At 36.5% G+C, this 21,076-nt stretch overlaps 1 protein-coding gene across 1 annotated transcript in view; it reads right to left on the bottom strand.

Annotated features, from left to right (window-relative positions):
- Positions 1-551: 551 nt before the first annotated feature.
- LOC150104025 (hemicentin-1-like) overlaps positions 552-21,076 on the bottom strand; it is a 427,367-nt gene continuing 406,842 nt past the window's right edge. Inside the window, exons 17-18 of the mRNA XM_090396384.1 lie at positions 17,010-17,136; positions 552-850 (exon numbers count right to left, since the gene is read on the bottom strand). Coding sequence (XP_090252510.1) covers positions 552-850; positions 17,010-17,136 — 426 coding nt within the window. The remainder of the gene's footprint in view (positions 851-17,009; positions 17,137-21,076) is intronic.

The raw sequence follows: 21,076 nt of genomic DNA, 5'->3' as shown, positions 1-21,076 counted from the left end.
GCAAAGGAAAATTTTCAATATATGACAGTCAGAGAACTAGGGGTCATCCATGGAAGTTGTGTGCAGACTAGATTTTTTACATGGAGAGTGGTGAATAAGTGGAATGGATGGCCAGAATTAGTTATGACTTCCTTGACAGTGAATGAGTTTAAGGAGAGGTAATGAGTCTCTTGACTCTATGGAGATACTATATAATAATAATAATACGACTATACGATTCTCATTCTGATTCAACTCTCACTTCCAGATAACTATATTAATTAGCTCAGTATTCCATTTTATCACCTGTGCCAGTCTTTAGTAGAGTAAACTTTTTAATCAATTATTCTTAGATTCTCAGCATCAGCAACATATTTTTGGGTATTATTTCTATAAATATATATTTTGGACATTCATTTGCATGTTATAATTAAAAAAACATTTTCTGGGAGGATAAAAAAAAAAATAATAATTCTAAGACCAGATTCCAGGTTCTCTGAAATATATTTAAAGTACTTTATATTAAAATTATATTATAAAGCAGCCACTAATAATTTAATAAGATTAATGAATTAAGAAATAAAAAACTTACAAAGAACAGTAAGATATATTTCTGCTTCACTGTCTCCTGCTTCATTAACTGCCATGCAAATATAATTACCAGCATCGGATAATGAAAGTCGATTAAGAGTAATGCTAGTATCATTTGGAGAAATCATAATTCTTGATTCAGAAAATAACATCTGAGAATCCTTATACCATATTATACGTGGCTCTGGATAGCCTTCAACAGGACATTCTAATGTGACAGCATCATTCTGAACAGCAACTGGATACTGATCAATAGCTGACGTGTTAACAGTAGCAGGTACTAAGTCAGAAAATAAAAAATATGTATTTTCTAAAATTTTAGTGTGGAAAAGCAACAATGGCAAAAAATATCTAAAAATCATGTAACAAAATTTAGTCATGTATATAAATTCATATTCATAAAAATAAAAATTTCCTTCCAAATGAAATAAGTTGCAGGATAACACTGTCACAGTATGCTTCCAAGGTATTACAGATGAGCAATAATATATATGGCAAATGACTACATTATGTAGAAAGGTAGGATAGGAATGCAGGGATGTTTGATAACAGCTCATTATTATTATTACACCCTCCATGGGATTGGCAGACTCATCGTGGGAGTTTTATTCAATTGTCAATGTATTTATCACACTGAATCTTAAAATCCTTAACACTCCCTACATTAACAACATATTCTGTTAATGTGTTCCATTCACTTCCAATTCTCAATGTAAAAAAAATCTACTCCTCACACCCTTCTTTACTACATTCATGCTTAATTTTCAGGGATGGCTTCTGGTTCTTCTCCCTCTAGCTTTCTACTCTTTTTATAATCTGTGAATCTCTCACAACATCACTTTCTGTTTTCTCACAAGATTAAGGAAGAGGCCTGCCTTCACAGCCCTCATAAGCTGTTGCATCCTAATGCAGTGTAATTGATCTGTTCTTTGGTGGTCGGATACATGTGTATCATTATAATGGTTAGTCAATACACAAACATCCTATTGATGCGAAGTGTTTTTTGTGTGTTGAAAATAACAGGTGGCTGCATTCCAACCTTTGTGAAGTGTTGTTACAGCTATATGGTTCTCATAATCTCCCCCACTGCATGTTAACCCATACAGCTAGACCTCTCTCTCTCTCTCTCTCTCTCTATTGATAAACATGTGAATGTTGATTGTGAACAGTGCTACTAATTGAACCAGCTAGCACAATTCTGTGGGCAACACAAGTGTGTGTGTGTGTGTGTGTGTGTGTGTGTGTGTGTGTGTGTGTGTGTGTGTGTGTGTGTGTGTGTGTGTGTGTGTGTGTGTGTGTGTGTGTGTGTGTGTGTGTGTGTGTGTGTGTGTGGAGGTTGTATTTATGGAAGACTGTGTACATGCTGCTGTAGCTCTTATCATAGTGGCACTATGACGTGCACTCTTTTCAATACTTTCAAAATGCCGTCTAAACTTCAGTCTACTATAAACCATCACTTGCAGATCTTGAATCTCATCCAATTCCTGCAGTACAGCAACATAAATATAATATACAGCCTTATATTTCTGCCCTCCAAAATGCAACACCTTGCACTTATTAATGTTAAAACTACGACCCCATTGCTTAGTGCAAGTCAAAAGTCTATTCAAATCTTCCTATAGGGAATTAACAATATTAGCAGTGCTACTTATAATTCTCCCTAACTTTGCATCATCAGCAAACAACTGGATATCCCCAGTCAGCCCACATGATATATCATTTACAAACAAGTTAAACAGTAGGGGATCAGGAACAGAACCCTGGAGCATATCACTGGTTGCTTCCTTTTTTGATAGACTGCTCCATCATACACAACTTGCTGATATTATGCAGAGAGCCAATCCATCTAGCTAATATACTATTTATTCCCATCCCCTGCAAGTTGTGCACCAACTTATCATGTGCTAATATATCAAACACTTTGTCAAAGTCCAAGAATATTGCTGTGAATAATTCTCCTTTATTTAACACACCTTATCATAAAATACAAGTAAATTGCTAAAACATGACTTATTGTTCACAAATCCATACTGACCATCATAAAGAATACTACATTCATCAGCCCAGTATTTTCTATTTCTAACCAATCTCTCTCCAGCACCTTGATACCACTGCTGTCATACATACTGGTCTATAATTAGAAACTTCTGTGCTAGAACCATGCTTGTGGGGTGGTACTATTTTGCCTTCTTTCCGCTGCTTAGGAACCTTATCCACTGCAAGACTTTCATTAAATGACCAGGTCAAGGGCATAAATAACTGTTGTGCACATCCCTTAAAAATACATGGTGATATCTCATCCATTCCCACAGCCTTTAATAACATCTAACCCAGTCAACATTAAATACATCTCTGATTCTTTCACTTTCAATCCTCCTAATACTTGTCTTAATTCCATGTTGCTCAGCATCATTTACGCCAGTATGATATATGCTGATAAAATGCTCATTCAATAATTCCACTATATCCTTTGCAATGGTTATTCTACTGACTTAACTATTAACCAGTGTCAACCTCCCATAATTATTTTTCCTGTTGCTTACCACATAGCAGAAGAATTCCCTTGAATTAACCTTGGCTTGACCAGCCAATCTCCTGTCATACTGTACCATTTTCTTCTTTACTATATTCATCACCTTCCTAGCCCGAAATTTATACTCTTCATGGATTTGATCACCACAAACTGTGTAGTATCTCCTCCATAACCCTTTCTTTTCTTTTCAAGCACAGCTTGCTGGATTTAACCATTTCACTCCTACTCTATTTAGCTGCCTAACCCTTGGAATTCTAGCCCACGCGGTTAGCCTAGTGGCTATGCGCTTTGCAACCATATGCCTGAGGAAGGAGTGTCCTAGGTTCGATTCCCGTCGGTGACATGAGGAGCTGAAGGATCTTCCTCAGCCATAGCCAAGTAAGCCAGTCTTGGACATGGACAGCAGGGTTTTTTCCCCAGTTTATTCTGGGGTTTTTCATCTCGCAAAGCAGGCAAACTGGCCTTGAGAACTCAACACTACAGGCCATAGGATACACCGGGGCATAAGGCTGACCACCTTATCCTGTAAACGGAGTGAGGTCCGATGATCAATGGACCCTCGACAAGGTAAAAGAGGGTATAAGGAAGATGAGATGGGCTTTTTATAAGGAAGATGAGACTCTTGGAATTCATTTATACATCGCTTGTATCAGATACTGCCTTATGAATTTCCATGCACACTCAACATCCTTTCTGCACAGCACATCTACCCAATGTATTGATGATAGTTGACTACAGAGCTTAATCACCCACTTTTTATTCCACATGTATCCTTTTTTTTTGGCATTAACCTTTTCTTGTTTCACCAATTTTCACACAAGTACTTCTTGTACCATCCTTACCAATTGTACATTCTGTATCCCATCTTTGGTGTCTGAATTTTAAAACCATACCATTTGCAACTGATGGCAAACTCACTCTCTCATCCAGTCTATTCAGGTCTTCCTCTTGGAAAACTACATTTGCTCTGCTCCTTGCTGTTTGCTTCAACTTTTCACCATCTGAAAACAACAGCATATTCCCAAGCAAACCTCTCTAGTCTCATTAACATACAAGTTAAACAGCAATTCTTTTCACAGACTAATCTATTATTCAACTCTATCTGTTACACTTTAATTACCAATGTGTCATTTGGCAGTCTATCAAAGGCTTTTGCAAAATCAAAATGCACCGCCTTTATCCAATGCATTTGTCACCATATTTTAATATGTAGATTGCTAAAACACGTATTTCCATCTTTAAATTTCCATAGTGATTGTTATTATTCATTTTGAAGTTTCTGGAAAGAAAACTATGTAGACACTGAAATGTAAATAAATAATTTACTAGCTAAAATTAATTATTTTTCAGTCAACATTTTGTTAGCTTAAAGTAACCTTCTCAGAAGCAATTTAACACTACACACTCAGAGAAGACACATACTAAAATGAAGATAACAAGAACAGTTAAGTGCATAGAGGGCGACAATGGCACTCTTTGTGGTGATTCATGTTGTTAATGTTGATGGCTAGATAGAGAAGTGCTCTGTTATGGTTAACTGGGTTCTGTAGAACTTGTGCCACTTCTGATTTAAACTGGGATTTGTAAAATAGCCTGGCTTTCTTTTTATGTCTTTTTCTAGGCATGTTGAGAAAATCTGCTTTATTATTGATTCTTTATTATTTTTAAGTTTTTATTATTTATTTATTATTTTTAGATGTAATTTTAAGTTTTCTTTTTTACTGACCAAAGTAGTTTGTCCTGTCGGTTCAAAAAATTACATTCCACATTAGCAAGGAATGTTGTAGATACCTTCGAAGGAGAGGGTCTTGGCAATTCTTGATCCTTTCTATCTTAAGCAGATAGAAATTTCTGCCTGACAAAGATTGCCTAGACCAGGTTTCTGAGTATCTACCCCCCCCCCCTCCCAGTGTGAAACTCAATAGTGATGAAAAAAGAACAGAAAAACATATGGAATGGAGAACCAAAAAGCAGACTATCTCAACATGCCTCAGAAAAAAGACCACTTCATAAGATGCAAGAAAGTCAGGCTTTCTTCCAATACAAGTTTTACAGAATCTAGTTAACTGTAACAAAACAGCAGTATGATTATAAATAGGTTTTTGGCACACTGCCCTACTATTTACCCATCAGCATTGACAACAAGAATCACCATGAAGAGTACAACTGTCACCCTCCATACACTTAACTGTTCTTGTAATCCAGGTCATTTTGGTTTATATCTTCACTGAGTTTATAGAGTTAAATTGTCTCTAATAATGCTAACTTAAGCTAGCAAAATATCAGCTGTAAATAATTAATTTTAGCTAGAATGTTATTTATTAACCAGTCCAGTATTTATAGAGTCTGTTCCAGTAATTTTGACATGAATAATAACTAAAACATGATCTTCCTTAAACAAACTCATGATATTCATCAAACAGAATGATATCAAACCAATTCTGAAACTTGATCCTAACTGATTCCTCTTCAGCATTTTACTACAGCTCCAAACATATATAATGGCTTAGAATTTAGCCACAGTATTATCACCTGTCTTGTGAAGAAGAACAATTCTGCTCTCTTTCCACTTACTGCTAATGATAATGATGTTTGGCATTTTTTAGCAATGCAAGGAGTGTGTAGGATAAATAGGATGAATGCACAATGCTATCATCTGCATGGATGGAGTTTGATATCACTGTGAGAAGTTCATTTATATATATATATATATATATATATGGGAATAAATTTTTAACTTGGGTATATTGTATATTAGGATAACCAAGCAATTTTATATGCTTGGTTATTTTAGCTCCTAATCCCAAGTATGCAAACAATTAAGTTTGCGCCTGAAACAAAGTTCAAGTCTAAAGATGGTACAACACCAGGGCAACTCATTGTAAAGGTGGTTAAAGCTTTGATCACTATTCTTAGTATTTTCCCATAATGTAAAGCACATCTCACTAGAAGATGTATACTGCAATGCATTATGGGTGGGGTCACTACCCAGACCGGTTTCGACTTTTTTTGAGGTCTCCTCAGTGAGTAGCTAGACCCTAAATACCAAGGTTTTAGTAATACAAAGCCTTATCAACTTTACCTATATAAGTTGCAACAAGGTGTATTAAGTTTTAATAAAAATCTCTGGAGGAGATATTGATGGGAAATAATATAACCTTGGTATTTAGGGTCTAGCTACTCACTGAGGAGACCTCAAAAAAGGTCGAAACCGGTCTGGGTAGTGACCCCACCCATAATGCATTGCAGTATACATCTTCTAGTGAGATGTGCTTTACATTATGGGAAAATACTAAGAATAGTGATCAAAGCTTTAACCACCTTTACAATGAGTTGCCCTGGTGTTGTACCATCTTTAGACTTGAACTTTGTTTCAGGCGCAAACTTAATTGTTTGCATACTTGGGATTAGGAGCTAAAATAACCAAGCATATAAAATTGCTTGGTTATCCTAATATACAATATACCCAAGTTAAAAATTTATTCCCATCAATATCTCCTCCAGAGATTTTTATTAAAACTTAATACACCTTGTTGCAACTTATATAGGTAAAGTTGATAAGGCTTTGTATTACTAAAACCTTGGTATTTAGGGTCTAGCTACTCACTGAGGAGACCTCAAAAAAGGTCGAAACCGGTCTGGGTAGTGACCCCACCCATAATGCATTGCAGTATACATCTTCTAGTGAGATGTGCTTTACATTATGGGAAAATACTAAGAATAGTGATCAAAGCTTTAACCACCTTTACAATGAGTTGCCCTGGTGTTGTACCATCTTTAGACTTGAACTTTGTTTCAGGCGCAAACTTAATTGTTTGCATACTTGGGATTAGGAGCTAAAATAACCAAGCATATAAAATTGCTTGGTTATCCTAATATATATATATATATATATATATATATATATATATATATATATATGAGGAATAGGATGGTGAAATAATAGTGCCCTTAGAAAGAACATCTACATTTATTTGAATACCTGAAAACAGAACACTTTCCACCATTACATACAGTGAATGATTAGAAAAAACACTAGACAATCCAAGAAGGAATACCATAGATGACAACTGAGTGAGGAGATTTTATATGGATCTTGTTTGATGAAATCCATATTGGAAATCCAGGTATTGAAGAAGAATACCGTCTCCATTACATTAGACAACACTGATTTTTTATTTTTAGAAATGGCTGTATATGGACTTGCTTCTACATAGAGGTAGTACCAGCTGAGTATAATATGTTGTAGAGATGATAAAGACCAAGTGTTAATTCAGGAGCACATTTTTGAGCAAAAGAGGTTAAATACCATCAGGATGAGAAGCCTTTTTGGTATTCAAGTTGTCCAAGATTCTTCTGATAATATCTTTGTGGAGAAAGGTCATCAGAGGCATGATGGTAGGAATTTTGAAAAGAGTAGTGTAATGAAGGTCCTCATTCCAATATGCATAGTATTTGTAACATGGCCACAGCATGCATCTGGATCTAGAGAATGGAAACAGTAGTCTGATAACAGAGAGGAGTATATGTCTTGGAGATCTTCTCACTTTGACATTGTTGTAGTGTCATAGGACAAAAGATTGTGAATGGATGAAATGTAGATGAGATTGTGATCTGATATACCAAGAAAAGTCGCAGCTACCACGAAAGTGGACCTGGTTGAGAAAAGATCCAGAGTATTGGGCGAGTAGAAAGGATTGTTTCAAAGGATTGGGAGATGAACAATTTGTTTTAGGTCACTTCTCACAGCAAATACCTTAGCTTCTCTACCAGCTTGGTCAATGGAATTGGAAAATTCAAAATTATGAATATTAAATTCACCACAGAAGATGACTTCTCTATTAGGGTAGTTGGAGTGTAGGAAATCAAGCTTCAAGGAGAAGATGTCAAAAGTCAGAATGATTTTCAGAATAGAGGATGCAATGAAGACAGCAGATGAATAATACATAATTAGGCAATGAAATCCTAAGCCACAGGAGATCAAAAAGGGGGAATCAAGATTAGGAAGGGTATCACCTTCCTGTCAAGATCCAACAGGAAGGTGCACTTTCTTTTGCTTATATGAAATCTGATATTTCATATAAGCAATATATGAAATATTGCAAGGAATACTGGATTGCACATTGGAACATTGGATTGGATTGTAATTTAATGTAGTTATCCTCCTTATGAAACAAAAAAATATCACTCTCTTTGTCCCAGATGTTATTTTTTCATTCCAATCTGTATAATCATGATAAAATCACCCATAATAACCAACCTTTTCTTATAAATCAAGTGGATATTAAATCCAGCATTATTTCAAAGTCAAATGTAGAAACTATGAAAGTTTCGTAAAACAAAATTGACCACAGAGCTTACAGGAATACACTCGCCAGCATTCACGAGTTTCCCTAGTCCATGCCATTTAGAAGATGAGAGCTTGCCCAAGCATCCATATATTCGCCTTCTATTGGTCCATTTTGATAAGGTTTCACTGGCCTGACAGCTGTTTGAACTGGTTGCTTCTCCTCAGAGACCAGACAGATACTGAAGTAAAGCCTTCTCTAAAAATTAGGCGATCCCTGGACCACTTACTATGAGTTGAAAGATCGTCCAACTCAGCATTGGTTCCACTCACCGACAGGTTCACCCTATCACTGAGCAGAACCACTCATATTCCAGGGAAAAGCATCCACTGAGAAAGCCCCCACACGGGCCACGCCGGAAAACACTTTCCCTGGAGATTCCAATTGCTCTCTCAAGGCATGCCCCCTGAAATCTAAGCCCCTCACCAGAAGCGAAATTCCAGATGAAACCTTAAGAGAGCAAAAACTCTTGTTCAGTACTAAGGAACTTAAAATGTCAGCGAGGAATATTTGTCGTGAGCAAACTATTGGTCAGTGCGTAAAGTATTTACTAAAATAAAGAACCAAAAGGCTTCAGTTCGGCGATGCAAATTTATATAAATCAAGTGGATATTAAATCCAGCATTATTTCAAAGCCAAATGTAGAAACTATGAACGTTTCATAAAAAAATTAACCAGAGAGCTTACAGGAATACTGGCGAGTGTATTCCCATAAGCTCTCTGGTCAATTTTTTTTTCCCCGATAACTATTTTATATTCTTTCTATACAAAAAATAAATTTACCTAATATGGTAAATTTAAACTTATTAAAAAAAATAAAAAACCTCTGGAATTATGTTCATATATTTTTACAATATCTAGATGCTATCAGAATTTTAGTAGTTGGGATTACTAATAAAAAAAGTTAGGATAACTAATAAAAAGTTGGGATTTTAAAAAGAAACAGGGACACTCCTAAACAGAAGCAGGCAAAATAGCCATAAATATAATAATAAATATTATTATTATTACGGGTATCTCCATATCAGGGGAGATCCAAACTAGCAAAACAACATTTGTCATATCTCTTCTTGAATTCATTTACAGACGAAGAGCTCACAACTAAGTCAGGCAATGAATTCCACTCATTCACCATCCTCCAAGGCAAAAAACCTTGTTCTGATACCCTTGTTAACCACACTCTTTAATTTCCAGGGATGACCTCTTGTTCTTCCATCACTATCACACAGCTGAAACATTTCCCCTACATCAATCCTATAAAAACCTTTCAGTAATTTAAATGTTTCTATCATATTCCCTCTTCTCTGCTTATCAACCAACCTCTGCAATCCACAAGCTCTTAATCTATCAATGTAGGGAGCATTTTTTACACCCATCACCAACTTGGTCACTCTTCTCTGAACTCTCTCCATGGCCTCCTCATCTCCAAGGAATCCAGGTGACCAGACCTGAGCACAGTAATCCAAATGTGGAAGTATAAATGTTTTATAAAGGGGAATAATAACCTCTTTATCTCTGAATGTCAGTGTGTTCCTCAACAACCAAGTAATCCTATGTGCAATCTTGGACACCTTAGCAATGTGTCCCCTGAACTTCACCTCCCTATCTACCAACACCCCTAAGTCCCTAGCCTCATCAATCTCATGGAGTACTGTTCCATTAATGTAGTACACAGCTGGTAATCTTTTAATCCCCAAATGCATAACCTTACACTTTTCCACATTAAACTGACATCCATTACCTTTTGCCCATTCTACCAGCTTATTTAAATCATCCTGCAAACTTTCAACATCAGCTTCATTTTTTATTTCGCTACCCAACTTTGCATCATCAGCAAACAACTGAATATCTCCCTTTAAGCCATTTCTTATATCATTTATATACAAATTAAACAACAATGGCCCAAGCACAGAGCCCTGAGGCACACCACTGGTCACCTGCCTCATCCTGGATTCAGCTCCTCCATACACTACCTTCTGGTATCTCTCCCTGAGCCATTCTCCTATCCATATCAGCAGTTTAATATCCATTCCCATCTGCTCTAATTTGCATAATGGTGTTCCATGGGGTATCCTGTCAAAAGCCTCAGCAAAATCCAGAATATCACTGTGTAACCAGTTCCTTTGTCCAACTCAGATGTCATTCTATTAGAAAAAGTTAATAGATTGCTAAGGCAGGATCTACCTTTAACAAAACCATTTGGCCTCTATAGAGTATCATATCCTTATCCGCCCATTCTTGAATTTTGTCTTTAACCAACTTTTCCAATACTTTTACCACTACTCCTAAGATGGTGATTGGTCTGTAATTAACTACTGCAGTTTTAGAGCCACCTTTATGCAAAGGAACCAGTTTGCCTAACTTCCACTCTTTAGGGACCATGCCAGAGTTCAAACTTAAGTTAAATGTCCAAGTAAGAGGCGTTGACAATTCCTTTGCACATTCACGCAACACCCAAGCTGATATTTCATCTAAACCTACAGCAGTGTTTGCATTTAAATTTTGCAATATGTTAAATACCTCTGATTTCTTAACTTCAATTCTCACATTAGTTACTGCTACAGGTACAGATATGTTCACTTGAGTGATAGACTTTTGAAACGTGATCACCCAGTAACTCGACTATTACATCTGATTTTGTCACCTTAATACCATCAGCACCCAACTAAAGTTATCCTTCCGAAGTCATTCTCCCTTTTACTTGCCACATAGCAGAAGAACTCTTTGGGATTACCCTTGATCTCATTGGCTAAGGTCTTCTCATAATCTGATTTAGCTTTTCTTACTATGCTGGTAACCTTCCTAGCTTGAGCCTTGTACTGCTCATGGGTGTACTTATCGTATTTCTCCTTGTACATTCTCCATAATATTTTCTTTTTTTGCAGATCAAGCTTGATACTACTGATCATCCATCTAACACCTACCTTGTTTGTCTTCTTGACCATGGGGACACAATCTGATATTGCTTTCCTCAGATACCTGCTGATTTTATCCCATGCACTGCTAACATTTTCCCCTTGCAATATGTTCTGCCATGGGATGGCTGCAAGCTCACTCTGAAGCTTGTTATAATTGCCTAACCTGTAGTTCCATATATACCCCCTTCTTAACAGAAAAATCCACAGATTTTGCAACCTCCTAAGTCAACACCACATGATCGCTTTCACCAAATGGAGGCAACGAGGACGCCTTACTTATGCATATATCCTCTGAACCAATAACCAGGTCCAACACGCTCACACCACGTGTCCCTTCAGTTATGTGTTGTTTCAAGTAATTATCTCATAGAAGATGTATGAACTTCATTTCCTTTTTGCTACGTGATATTTCCTCCTTCCAATTGATATCACCATAATTAAAATCCCCCATAATAATCACTAAACCTGCACTCATTGCACTAATTTGCTGATGCATGAATTCAATATCTCCCCCTGTTTAGTCACTGGAATTTTGTCAGACCCATAACTGTTCCATTTGGTCCCAAGTAAAAGTCTGCTCATGTTAGGGAAAATCTGGGAGTCTACTGAAAATACTTAAATTTGTCTGAAGTTTCTGTTCCAGCTAAAATATTCAGAGTTCATGACAAACTTAAATAGCTCCACAATGCCTGATGGATATTTAAAAAATAATAATTCCAAAGTATCATTTATTGATAAAATTAGTGGTAATGTCTGAAATTGTCCATTAAATCTGAAAAATTAAGTTTCAAATCTGTAATTTTTTTAAATAAATTGGAAACTTGAAAAGAAGAGAAATCAGAATTCTTCTGATTTCTCTTCTTTTCAGGAAAGAAAACAAGTGACTATTAAAGGGAGCGAGGAGATTAAACAGAGATTTGAAATTCTGTAAGCAGGATTTCTTATGGTCAGCAATCAGTTGCAAAGGTCAGGAAGACCATAAATCCTAGGTGGTCTTGAATAATAAGTTCTAAGCCTCTGAAAAGTATCTGGATCAAGGAAGATTACATTAACTAATAAAAAGTTGAGCTTATTCAACTGATTATTGGTAGAATACCTCTGCAGTCAACATTAAGTCTGTTGACTCTATGAAACAATGAAGCATGTGAAGTAGCAGAATTTTTTCCCACTTTGCACTCCTTTTAGACTTACCCTGTTGGAAGCATAATGCTAAACAGGTGTGCCAATAATGCTGTTCATTACCTACAGCATCTTCCAAACACAAAGTGATATATTTTCAAGTACTAGTACTTTATTAACATCTGAATTTTACTTAATTTCTCATACAACTCCTTGTCAATACATCCTCCATCATGCCCTCTGGAATCCAACTTCTCATGATATCACCTTCACAAGGATTAAATACTCTGATAAATTGCTCATTGAATACTTCAACTATATCATTTGCAGCAGTAACCAATGTGCCATTGTCATCAACTAACATCGCGCTTCCATGGTCATTCTATCTTCTACTTGCCACATATTGAAAGAACTCACTAAGATTTTTCTTGGCTCGATTCACTAATTTCTGCACATGCTAAACTTTTACTGTCTTTACCAACTAAGTTATCTCTTTGGCCTGCTCTTTGCACTTTTTATACAACTGATTATTACCAACATTCATTTTGCATTGACTCCACAGTACCTTCTTCTAGATTTCATTCTTAATTTCTTCGTTCATCCATTTTACTCCTAGCTCCTTATTTAGCCTTTTCACCTCTCAAATACACTCAGACATTGCTGCTATTAAACAGCTTCTGTTCAATGCCTGAGCAGCATCTATTTTCTTCCCACTAATCCTCTCCTCTTTCCATGCAATAACTGCAAGTTGTCTCTTAAGCTTTTCATAATCGCCAACCTTGTATTTCCACATACATCCAGAATTGGTTGCCACTCTACCAGAATTGGTTGTCAGTTCCCTGACAGTAAATAGATTCAAGGTATGATAGGATTTTTGTGTATCATGGTTGATTTGGGTCTCCCGCGATGAGTCTCCAGACTCCATGGAGATTCCTTAAAATAATAATAATAATATATACCTTTTTTTATGGAAGTTCTCGTATGAAACCCAGGTGATCATTTCGTGGTCACTCTTGCCAACCTGGGGAAGAATAGACACTCCATTCGTAACCACATCCCTGATGATATAACCAGATCTATCAATCTTAACCTTTGTGCTTTTTTTTTACATATTGCCTAAGATTGTAGTCTCTCAGGAACTCCAGAAATTCATTCTCCTTATTCCATGACACTATCTCTTCATTCCAATTAATATTGCCATAATTGAAATTAGCCATAATGATCACCCTTTCCTTGTTCACTAAGCCAAGTTAGTTATCTCCATCCTCCACATTCCCAAGCCTGTAGCAACACCAATCAAATACCTCCTTCTATTAACCTCCACCACACACACACCATACTGCTTCCAAACCACTGCCATTCTACTCCCCTTGCATCCTAATCTAACTCACTTTACTTTTTAAGGCATTTCCACTGTTTAGCAGTTGTCTTGTAATCTTCTCCAGTGTAAACAGTCATTCCAGGAACCTTCTTGTAACCTTCTAACTCGCATTGCTTCTACAACTCCTCCTTTCTATGTAAGTCAAGGCTATTCTCTCTTCCTAGTGGTGACCAATTCATCACTCCCTTAGGACATCTCTCCTGTTGTATCTGTTGACTATATCCATATACCACTGTAAAGATTGATGTTCCAGGCACTCCATCACATTTTCTTGCAAATTTAATCTCTCCATGATGATATCATTCTGAACTCTTTGAAGGCATGAAATACACATTTTTTTGTCATAAGCCATCCATCTCTGCAGCTCTTATACAACTCTTCTGCTTCACATTCAATGTTCATCCTTCTCTGTCTACTATCATTTGGAGTATCATCTTGGTTTCCTATCAAATGTCTCAACTCCATAACACGCCATTCAGTTTTTTAATTGCATTACGAGCTTGGTTGACATGATCATTTACATCTTTCCCACATGTTTCTGACTTATGAATAATATATCCTAAGTATCTGAAATGATCTACTGCCTTGACTTCACCGACAAGAAAATCCAAATCTCTCTTCTCCACCAACCATCAACCACCAAATATTTTGTCTTGGTAAAATTTACTTTTAGACCTCCCATGCTGTAAACATCAACCAGTTTCCTCATCATAAAATCAACGTCGTCCTGATTGTAAGCAATTATCACTTGATCATCAGCAAACAATAGTGAATAAATGGAATTGTTTTCAATCTCAATTCCCATAGCTCTACATGAAACATTCCAACTTGTCAGCATTTCATCAAGGTAAATCTTAAAAAGGGTTGGTGACATTCCACATTCTTGTCTCTGACTTACAGATGTTACAGCTGCACACTTTTCTATATATATTCTCTTAATCAAACTGATGACTGACTAACTCACATAACCTTTCTCATTGAACTGCAGTGTCTGGTAATGAGAAATGAATCATGGGTGTTCCCAAGGTCCACAAAAATCAAGAATGTTTCCTACCCTTTGAGGAGTCTTTTTTTTCTGTGATCTCTCTTATGATGAAAACATTATCAATAGAAGATTTTCCAGCAGTAAAGATAGCCTGTTCATCTGATGCACAAAAGGTAACACTTTTCTCAAACCTTGCAGTTATAATTTTCCTTAACAAACTACTCATGGAAGCCATCCCATTAATGCTGCTGTATCTTAATCTTGCATGGACATAATTCCCTTGCTATCATCAGTAACACCCTCCCACTCTTCTTGCCCTTCCTATACTCAAAAAACATCACATCCTTCTATTTCTATTCTCTTCAGGATATTATTCTCATCCAACTATATTTCATTTATTTATTTTTGGGCAAATAAATTTAATCAACACAACAATTTCATCTCCTTTATTTCTGATACTCCTGGTGTTCATTTAATAAGCATGGCAATTCATTTCTTGGTCTATAACCAGTCCTACCCATGCTGTCCCTCACCTATGACTTCTCCACACTTGCACCTGTCTGCACATCTTTACCTTTTGTCCAATATACCTCCTAGACTCAGCTATCTCCACATATTCCAGGCTGTTTCATTCCTTTCCTAACCATTTAGATACATGCATTCATTGCTCCTTTCAGAATCCACTCTCTTTACACTGTGTCTCGCTGACCTTCCTGGTCCAACTTACTTCTCTGTTCAAGTTGCATGCCTGTTCTCACATTCTCGTCTCCATTCATATTGGTCTCGCACAGTTTACTCTCCTGCTCATATACATCACATCTGACTTAAACTGATACCTTGTTCACATCACTCATTACACTCCTGCTCAGCAGCAGCCTCTCTAGGTAACTTACTCCAAATCCATTCAGATTCAATCCATCACTCTTATACAGTTCCATTCATCCTTCAAATTCATTCCACACATTCACAAACTGCAGTCTTTTCTCTTCACACATTTCTGCTAATGTTCCATTCAAGATCTTTCCTCTCCACTATAATTCATCATTGTCATACCTGGGCAGCACATAAACTAGTCTTCTTACCACACTGTTGCCATTCACTCTCCTCAATAATCTCTTGATATCAATCCTCATGTACTCCCTATGCTTAATCAAGTCATTCATTTCAACCACAACTACTAACTCCCTTGCATGCTTACTTCTCATATACAGCATCTCAATCATCCTGAAAATATTATTATTGTTATTTTGGTAACCTCCATGGAGACAACAGACTCATCATGGGAGGTCCACTCAAACAGCAACATGTCTATCATAATAACCTTTGAACTTATTTACACTACCTGCACTCACAATCTCAGGCAATGCATTCCACTCACTAACAACTCTCCATATAAAAAATTTACTCCTCACATATTTCTTCATCACATCTTTATACAACTTCCAGGAACGGCCTCTCATTCTTCCCATCTTAACATCCACTCTTTTTATAATTTCTATCATATGCTCTATCATATGACTCTTCATAGGACTCCAGAGTCATATGAACTTGGGTTATTCATCTTTGGATCCTCTCTATTGTTTCTACATCGCAATGAAAACTAGGATCTGACCAAAGCCTTATATAGATTCACCACCACCACCTTATCCCTATAGCAATGTACTTTTTTTTTATCATAGGCAATATGACGTGCAGAATTTGAAACACTTATGATGTGCCTTCAGAACTTCAGTCCACTGTCTATCATTATTCCAAGATCCCAAATCTCATCCACTTCGAGAAGTACATCTCCACCAAAACAGTAAGTAGCCTTATATCTCTGTATCCCAAAATATAACAATTTGCATTAATTAATATTAAATGTAGAGAATTAACCTCAGCACTAGTCCTGATGATTCTACCCAACTTTGCATCATCTGTAAACATTTGAAGATCCCCAGTTAATCCACATGAAATATCATTAACAAATAAGTAAAACAGCAGGTGTTCAAGAACAGAACCCTGAGGCATGCCACTGGTCACCTTCTTTTTCTGAGACATGGCACCATCATACACAACTTGCTGATATCGTTCAGAGAACCAATCTCTGATCTATCTAACCAATATTATTATACTATATATATATATATAGATCTGAATATATATAGAAAATTACCTAAAACATCTAAACTGAAAGTCCTTTCTGCCACTCCTGCTTCATTTACTGCATGACAAGTATAGTCTCCAGCATCACTTAATCGTGTAGTATTAATAATCCTAATTTTATTATTTCCTGGCATAATCTAAAAATGATTGTTATAGGAATTTCATATTAAATATCTCTTTTATTGTGAAATATGAAATACTAAATTATTATTAATTTAAATAATCTAAAAATGATTGTTATAGGAATTTAATATTAAATATCTCTTTTATTATGAAATATGAAATACTAAATTTCTATTTTTATTATGTAATATTAATATAAATATAATGTATTAGATTTTTCTCATTATTATGAAATATGAAATATTAGGTTTCTCTTTATTAGTATTATTTATTGTGCATTTCCATAAAGTTGGAAGACAAACTAATGGAGATGCACAATATGTTGGAAGTTTATTTTGTACTTGGTTAGACTATAATAAATTTAGTTTAATCCTTTATCCAAGTGTAAGCAAACAAAGTTTGCACCTGAAAATATCTTCAGGACTGAGGTAAGGTGGTGCAACACTAGGCAACTCCGAGCAAAGGTGGACCAAGTTCTTATCATTCCTTGTCTCAGTATCTCTCATAATGCAAAGCACATCTCCTTGCGGACATGTATACTTCTATGCATTAAGGGAGGGGTCACTATCCAGACCAGTTTCAACCTTTATTGAGGTCTTGTCAGTGGGAGGCAGATCCAAACGTGGAGATACTAAGGCAGAAGCAATAGGAGAGGTCATATTTACCTATACAAGTTGCCAACAGGTGGTACACCTGTTGGCAACTTGTATAGGTAAATTCATACCACTAATTGTTATACCTATAAATTTATTATAGTCTAACCAAATGCAAAATAAACTTCCAATATCTTTCTCTTAATCCAGAGTAATTCAATAAGGTGGTACACTCACTGATGAGACCTCAATAAAGGTCGAAACCGGTCTAGGCAACTTAATGCCTAGACCGGTTATGGGAGATATAGACCATTATGGGAGATATAGATATATAGACCATTATGGGAGATACTGAGACAAGGAGTGATGAGAGCTTGGTCCACCTTTGCTAGGAGTTGTCTGGTGTTGCACCACCTTACCTCAGTCCTGAAGATATTTTCAGGTGCAAACTTTGTTTGCTTACACTTGGATAATGGATTAAACTAAATTTACTATAGATACACAATATACCTATCATACTATTCCTTGAACTCATTTAGTCAGAGCACCCACAACTACCTCAGGAAATCCATTTCAGAAAATCTGCTCTTCACACCCTTACCCCTCTCAACTGAACAATGCAACCCACCCACCTTCAATCTAAACTCTTTGGGATTTTTCCACAGACCAGCAATGACTGCATTCTGGTGTCTGGCACTCAAATCCCCCCCCCCCCCAAATTCATACCACTAATTTCATATTCATTCACATTTGTTCCATGTTAATAGTTTTCCATGTAGTATTCTCAAATGTCTCTGTAAAGCCTAGCACTGCTGTGGTGTAGCCATTTCCCTTTTCTAATTCAGCTGTCATACTATTCAAAAAAATGTAAAATTACTAAGGCAGGACTTACTTTTCACAAAAGTCATTCTGTCCACTAGAGTGCCATGTCCCTATCTAGCCATTCCTGATTTTTCACATCTAACCAACATTTGCAAATACCTTAACAACAACTCCCAAGATACTACTACTACTAGGTCTGTAATTTTCTACTTCTGTCTTAGAACCTCTTTTATGAAACTAGAGCATTTTGCCTGATTCCACTCACTAAAACCATTTGAGAGCTGAGAGACCTAAATAATTTAGTCAGAGGCACTACCAGTTCTCTTGCACATTCTAATAACACATAGCCTGATATGCCATACGATTTCATAGCTGTATTTACATTGACATTTCTCCATATGCTGAGTTTCTTTAATTCATCTACCTCTATTTTCATATTGGCCTCTGTCATGCATCCACCCTTGTAAAACTATCACTTAGTATCTCAACTATTTCTTCTACTTCTGTCAATTTCCTAGGATTCATGCCAATTAAAGTTTATACTGCCATAATCATTCTTCTTCTTCCTTGCATTTGACAACATTGCAAAAAACTCATTAGAATTTCCTTTGGCCTTGCTTCACTAATTTCCCATCCTAATCTGATATAGCCCTCCTTACAATGTTGGTGATCTTTCTTGCCCACACACTAATACTACTCATAGGCATGGTGATCTCATTTTTCTTTATATTCCCTCCACAATGTTTTTTCCTGTACTTTATGCTGCTAATCATCCATTTCTTTCCAACTTGGTTTATCCTCCTGAGTGTTAGTATGCAATTTGATGCTGTATTCCTCAAACAACCACCTTAGCATTTCTCATGCACCACTAACATTCTTACCTTGTAGTTTCTTATACATTGTCACTGCTCCAAATTAGCTTCTATGTTTGTCATAATCACTTGCAGTTCTGCAAATACTATTTCTTAATTGTGAGAATTACACGTTATTATTATTATTATTATTAGGATGATCATTCAAGCCTCCATGTAGTCACAAGACTCATCATGGGAGGCCCATCCTGGAAAATATCAAGTTTATCATACCACTCTTTGAACTATAACTACTTCTCAACAGTTTAAAAAGTCTCAATAATATCACCTCTCCTTCTATCTACCAAATTCTGCAGTCCACATTCCCTCAGCCTGTCTTCATAACTAATATTGTACAGTCATGATACCATCTTTGTCATCTGCCTCTACACTCTTTCTACAGTTAATTTATCCTCTTTAAATCTTGGGGACATGCTCTGAAAACAATAATCCGAGTGTGTGCTCTGATCAGGACTTTATACAGTGGAATGATAACTTTTATTTCTGCAGGTCAGCATCCTTCTCGGTATTGCAGCAATCCTCTAGGTTACATACAACACCTTGCAAACCTGAATTTCAAGTTTCTATCAATCATCAACTCCCAGAGACCTTGCCTCCTCTACTTCCTCCAGTACAGTTATTCCAAAAGAGTATGCAGCTTCTTATCGATGTATTTCAAGCTTGAAGACTTTATATTTAGCTGCATTAAACTGAACTCCCCGTTCATTTTCCCATTCTGTCCAATTTATTCAAATCCTCTTGCAGGACTACACTACACATCTGCACTGCAAACAACTGAATATTCCACTACAATCCATTGACAATGTTATTCATATAAAGGTTAAATATACAGATCCCAGTACTGAGCCCTGTGGGACCTCACTTGTAACTGTCTGTCTCCTTGATATTGCTTTCCCTACATACACAACCCATGTGCTGCAACTTAAATATCAGCTTATCATGTGGTATCTTCTCAAATGCTTTAGTAAAATGCAAAAAAAGGGCAGAATAAGCCATTCCCTCATGAACCACTGTTGTCACTTTATTATAAAAGCCACACATATTACTAAAGCAAGAGTACCCCTTAACAAATCCATGTTGAATTTCACAGATAATATCACCCTCATCTGCTCAAAGCTTTATATGATCCCTCACTAATTTCTCCTAGATCTTAACAACTACTGATGAAATACAAACTGATCTACAGTTTGACACTTCCAGTCTCTTCCCACCCATAAGCAATGGCACTGTCTTACCCTCCTTCCACTCCTTGGGGCTTTCACTATAAAGTCAGGTCAATGGAGATGTCAGTTCTTTAGCACATTCTCTCAAAACCTATGGCGAAACTGATTCCAGTCCCACTGCTTTATTGACATCCAGAGTACTCAGTATTTGAAACACACTCTCTTCTTGCACTTCTAAACCTCGAGCTCGACCAATAGTTCTACACCCTCTGTCCAAAAAGAAACAGAACTTTTCGAAAATAGAAGAAACTAGTGGCGCCACCTGTTGTATCTTTTTCTGTCGAAAGCGGCAATCGTCATTAGTGTTGTGTCAACTGTTTATGACATTTGTTTCATTAGAAGCTGAGCTATAATGCCAAGAGTGACAGTGTGTTTTGACGAACGGTCGGAAAATGAGTTTCAAACAGAGAGAGCTGCGATTGACTTTTGTGTTAAACTTGGTAA

The sequence above is a fragment of the Typopeltis vanoorti genome, chromosome 8, assembly GCF_054136105.1.
Source record: "Typopeltis vanoorti isolate ZY-2024b chromosome 8, IOZ_Tvanoo_1.0, whole genome shotgun sequence".
NCBI classification, from domain to species: Eukaryota; Metazoa; Arthropoda; class Arachnida; order Uropygi; family Thelyphonidae; genus Typopeltis; species Typopeltis vanoorti.
Note: the sequence above shows the minus strand (reverse complement) of the source record. Positions and strands in the feature narration are given on the sequence as shown.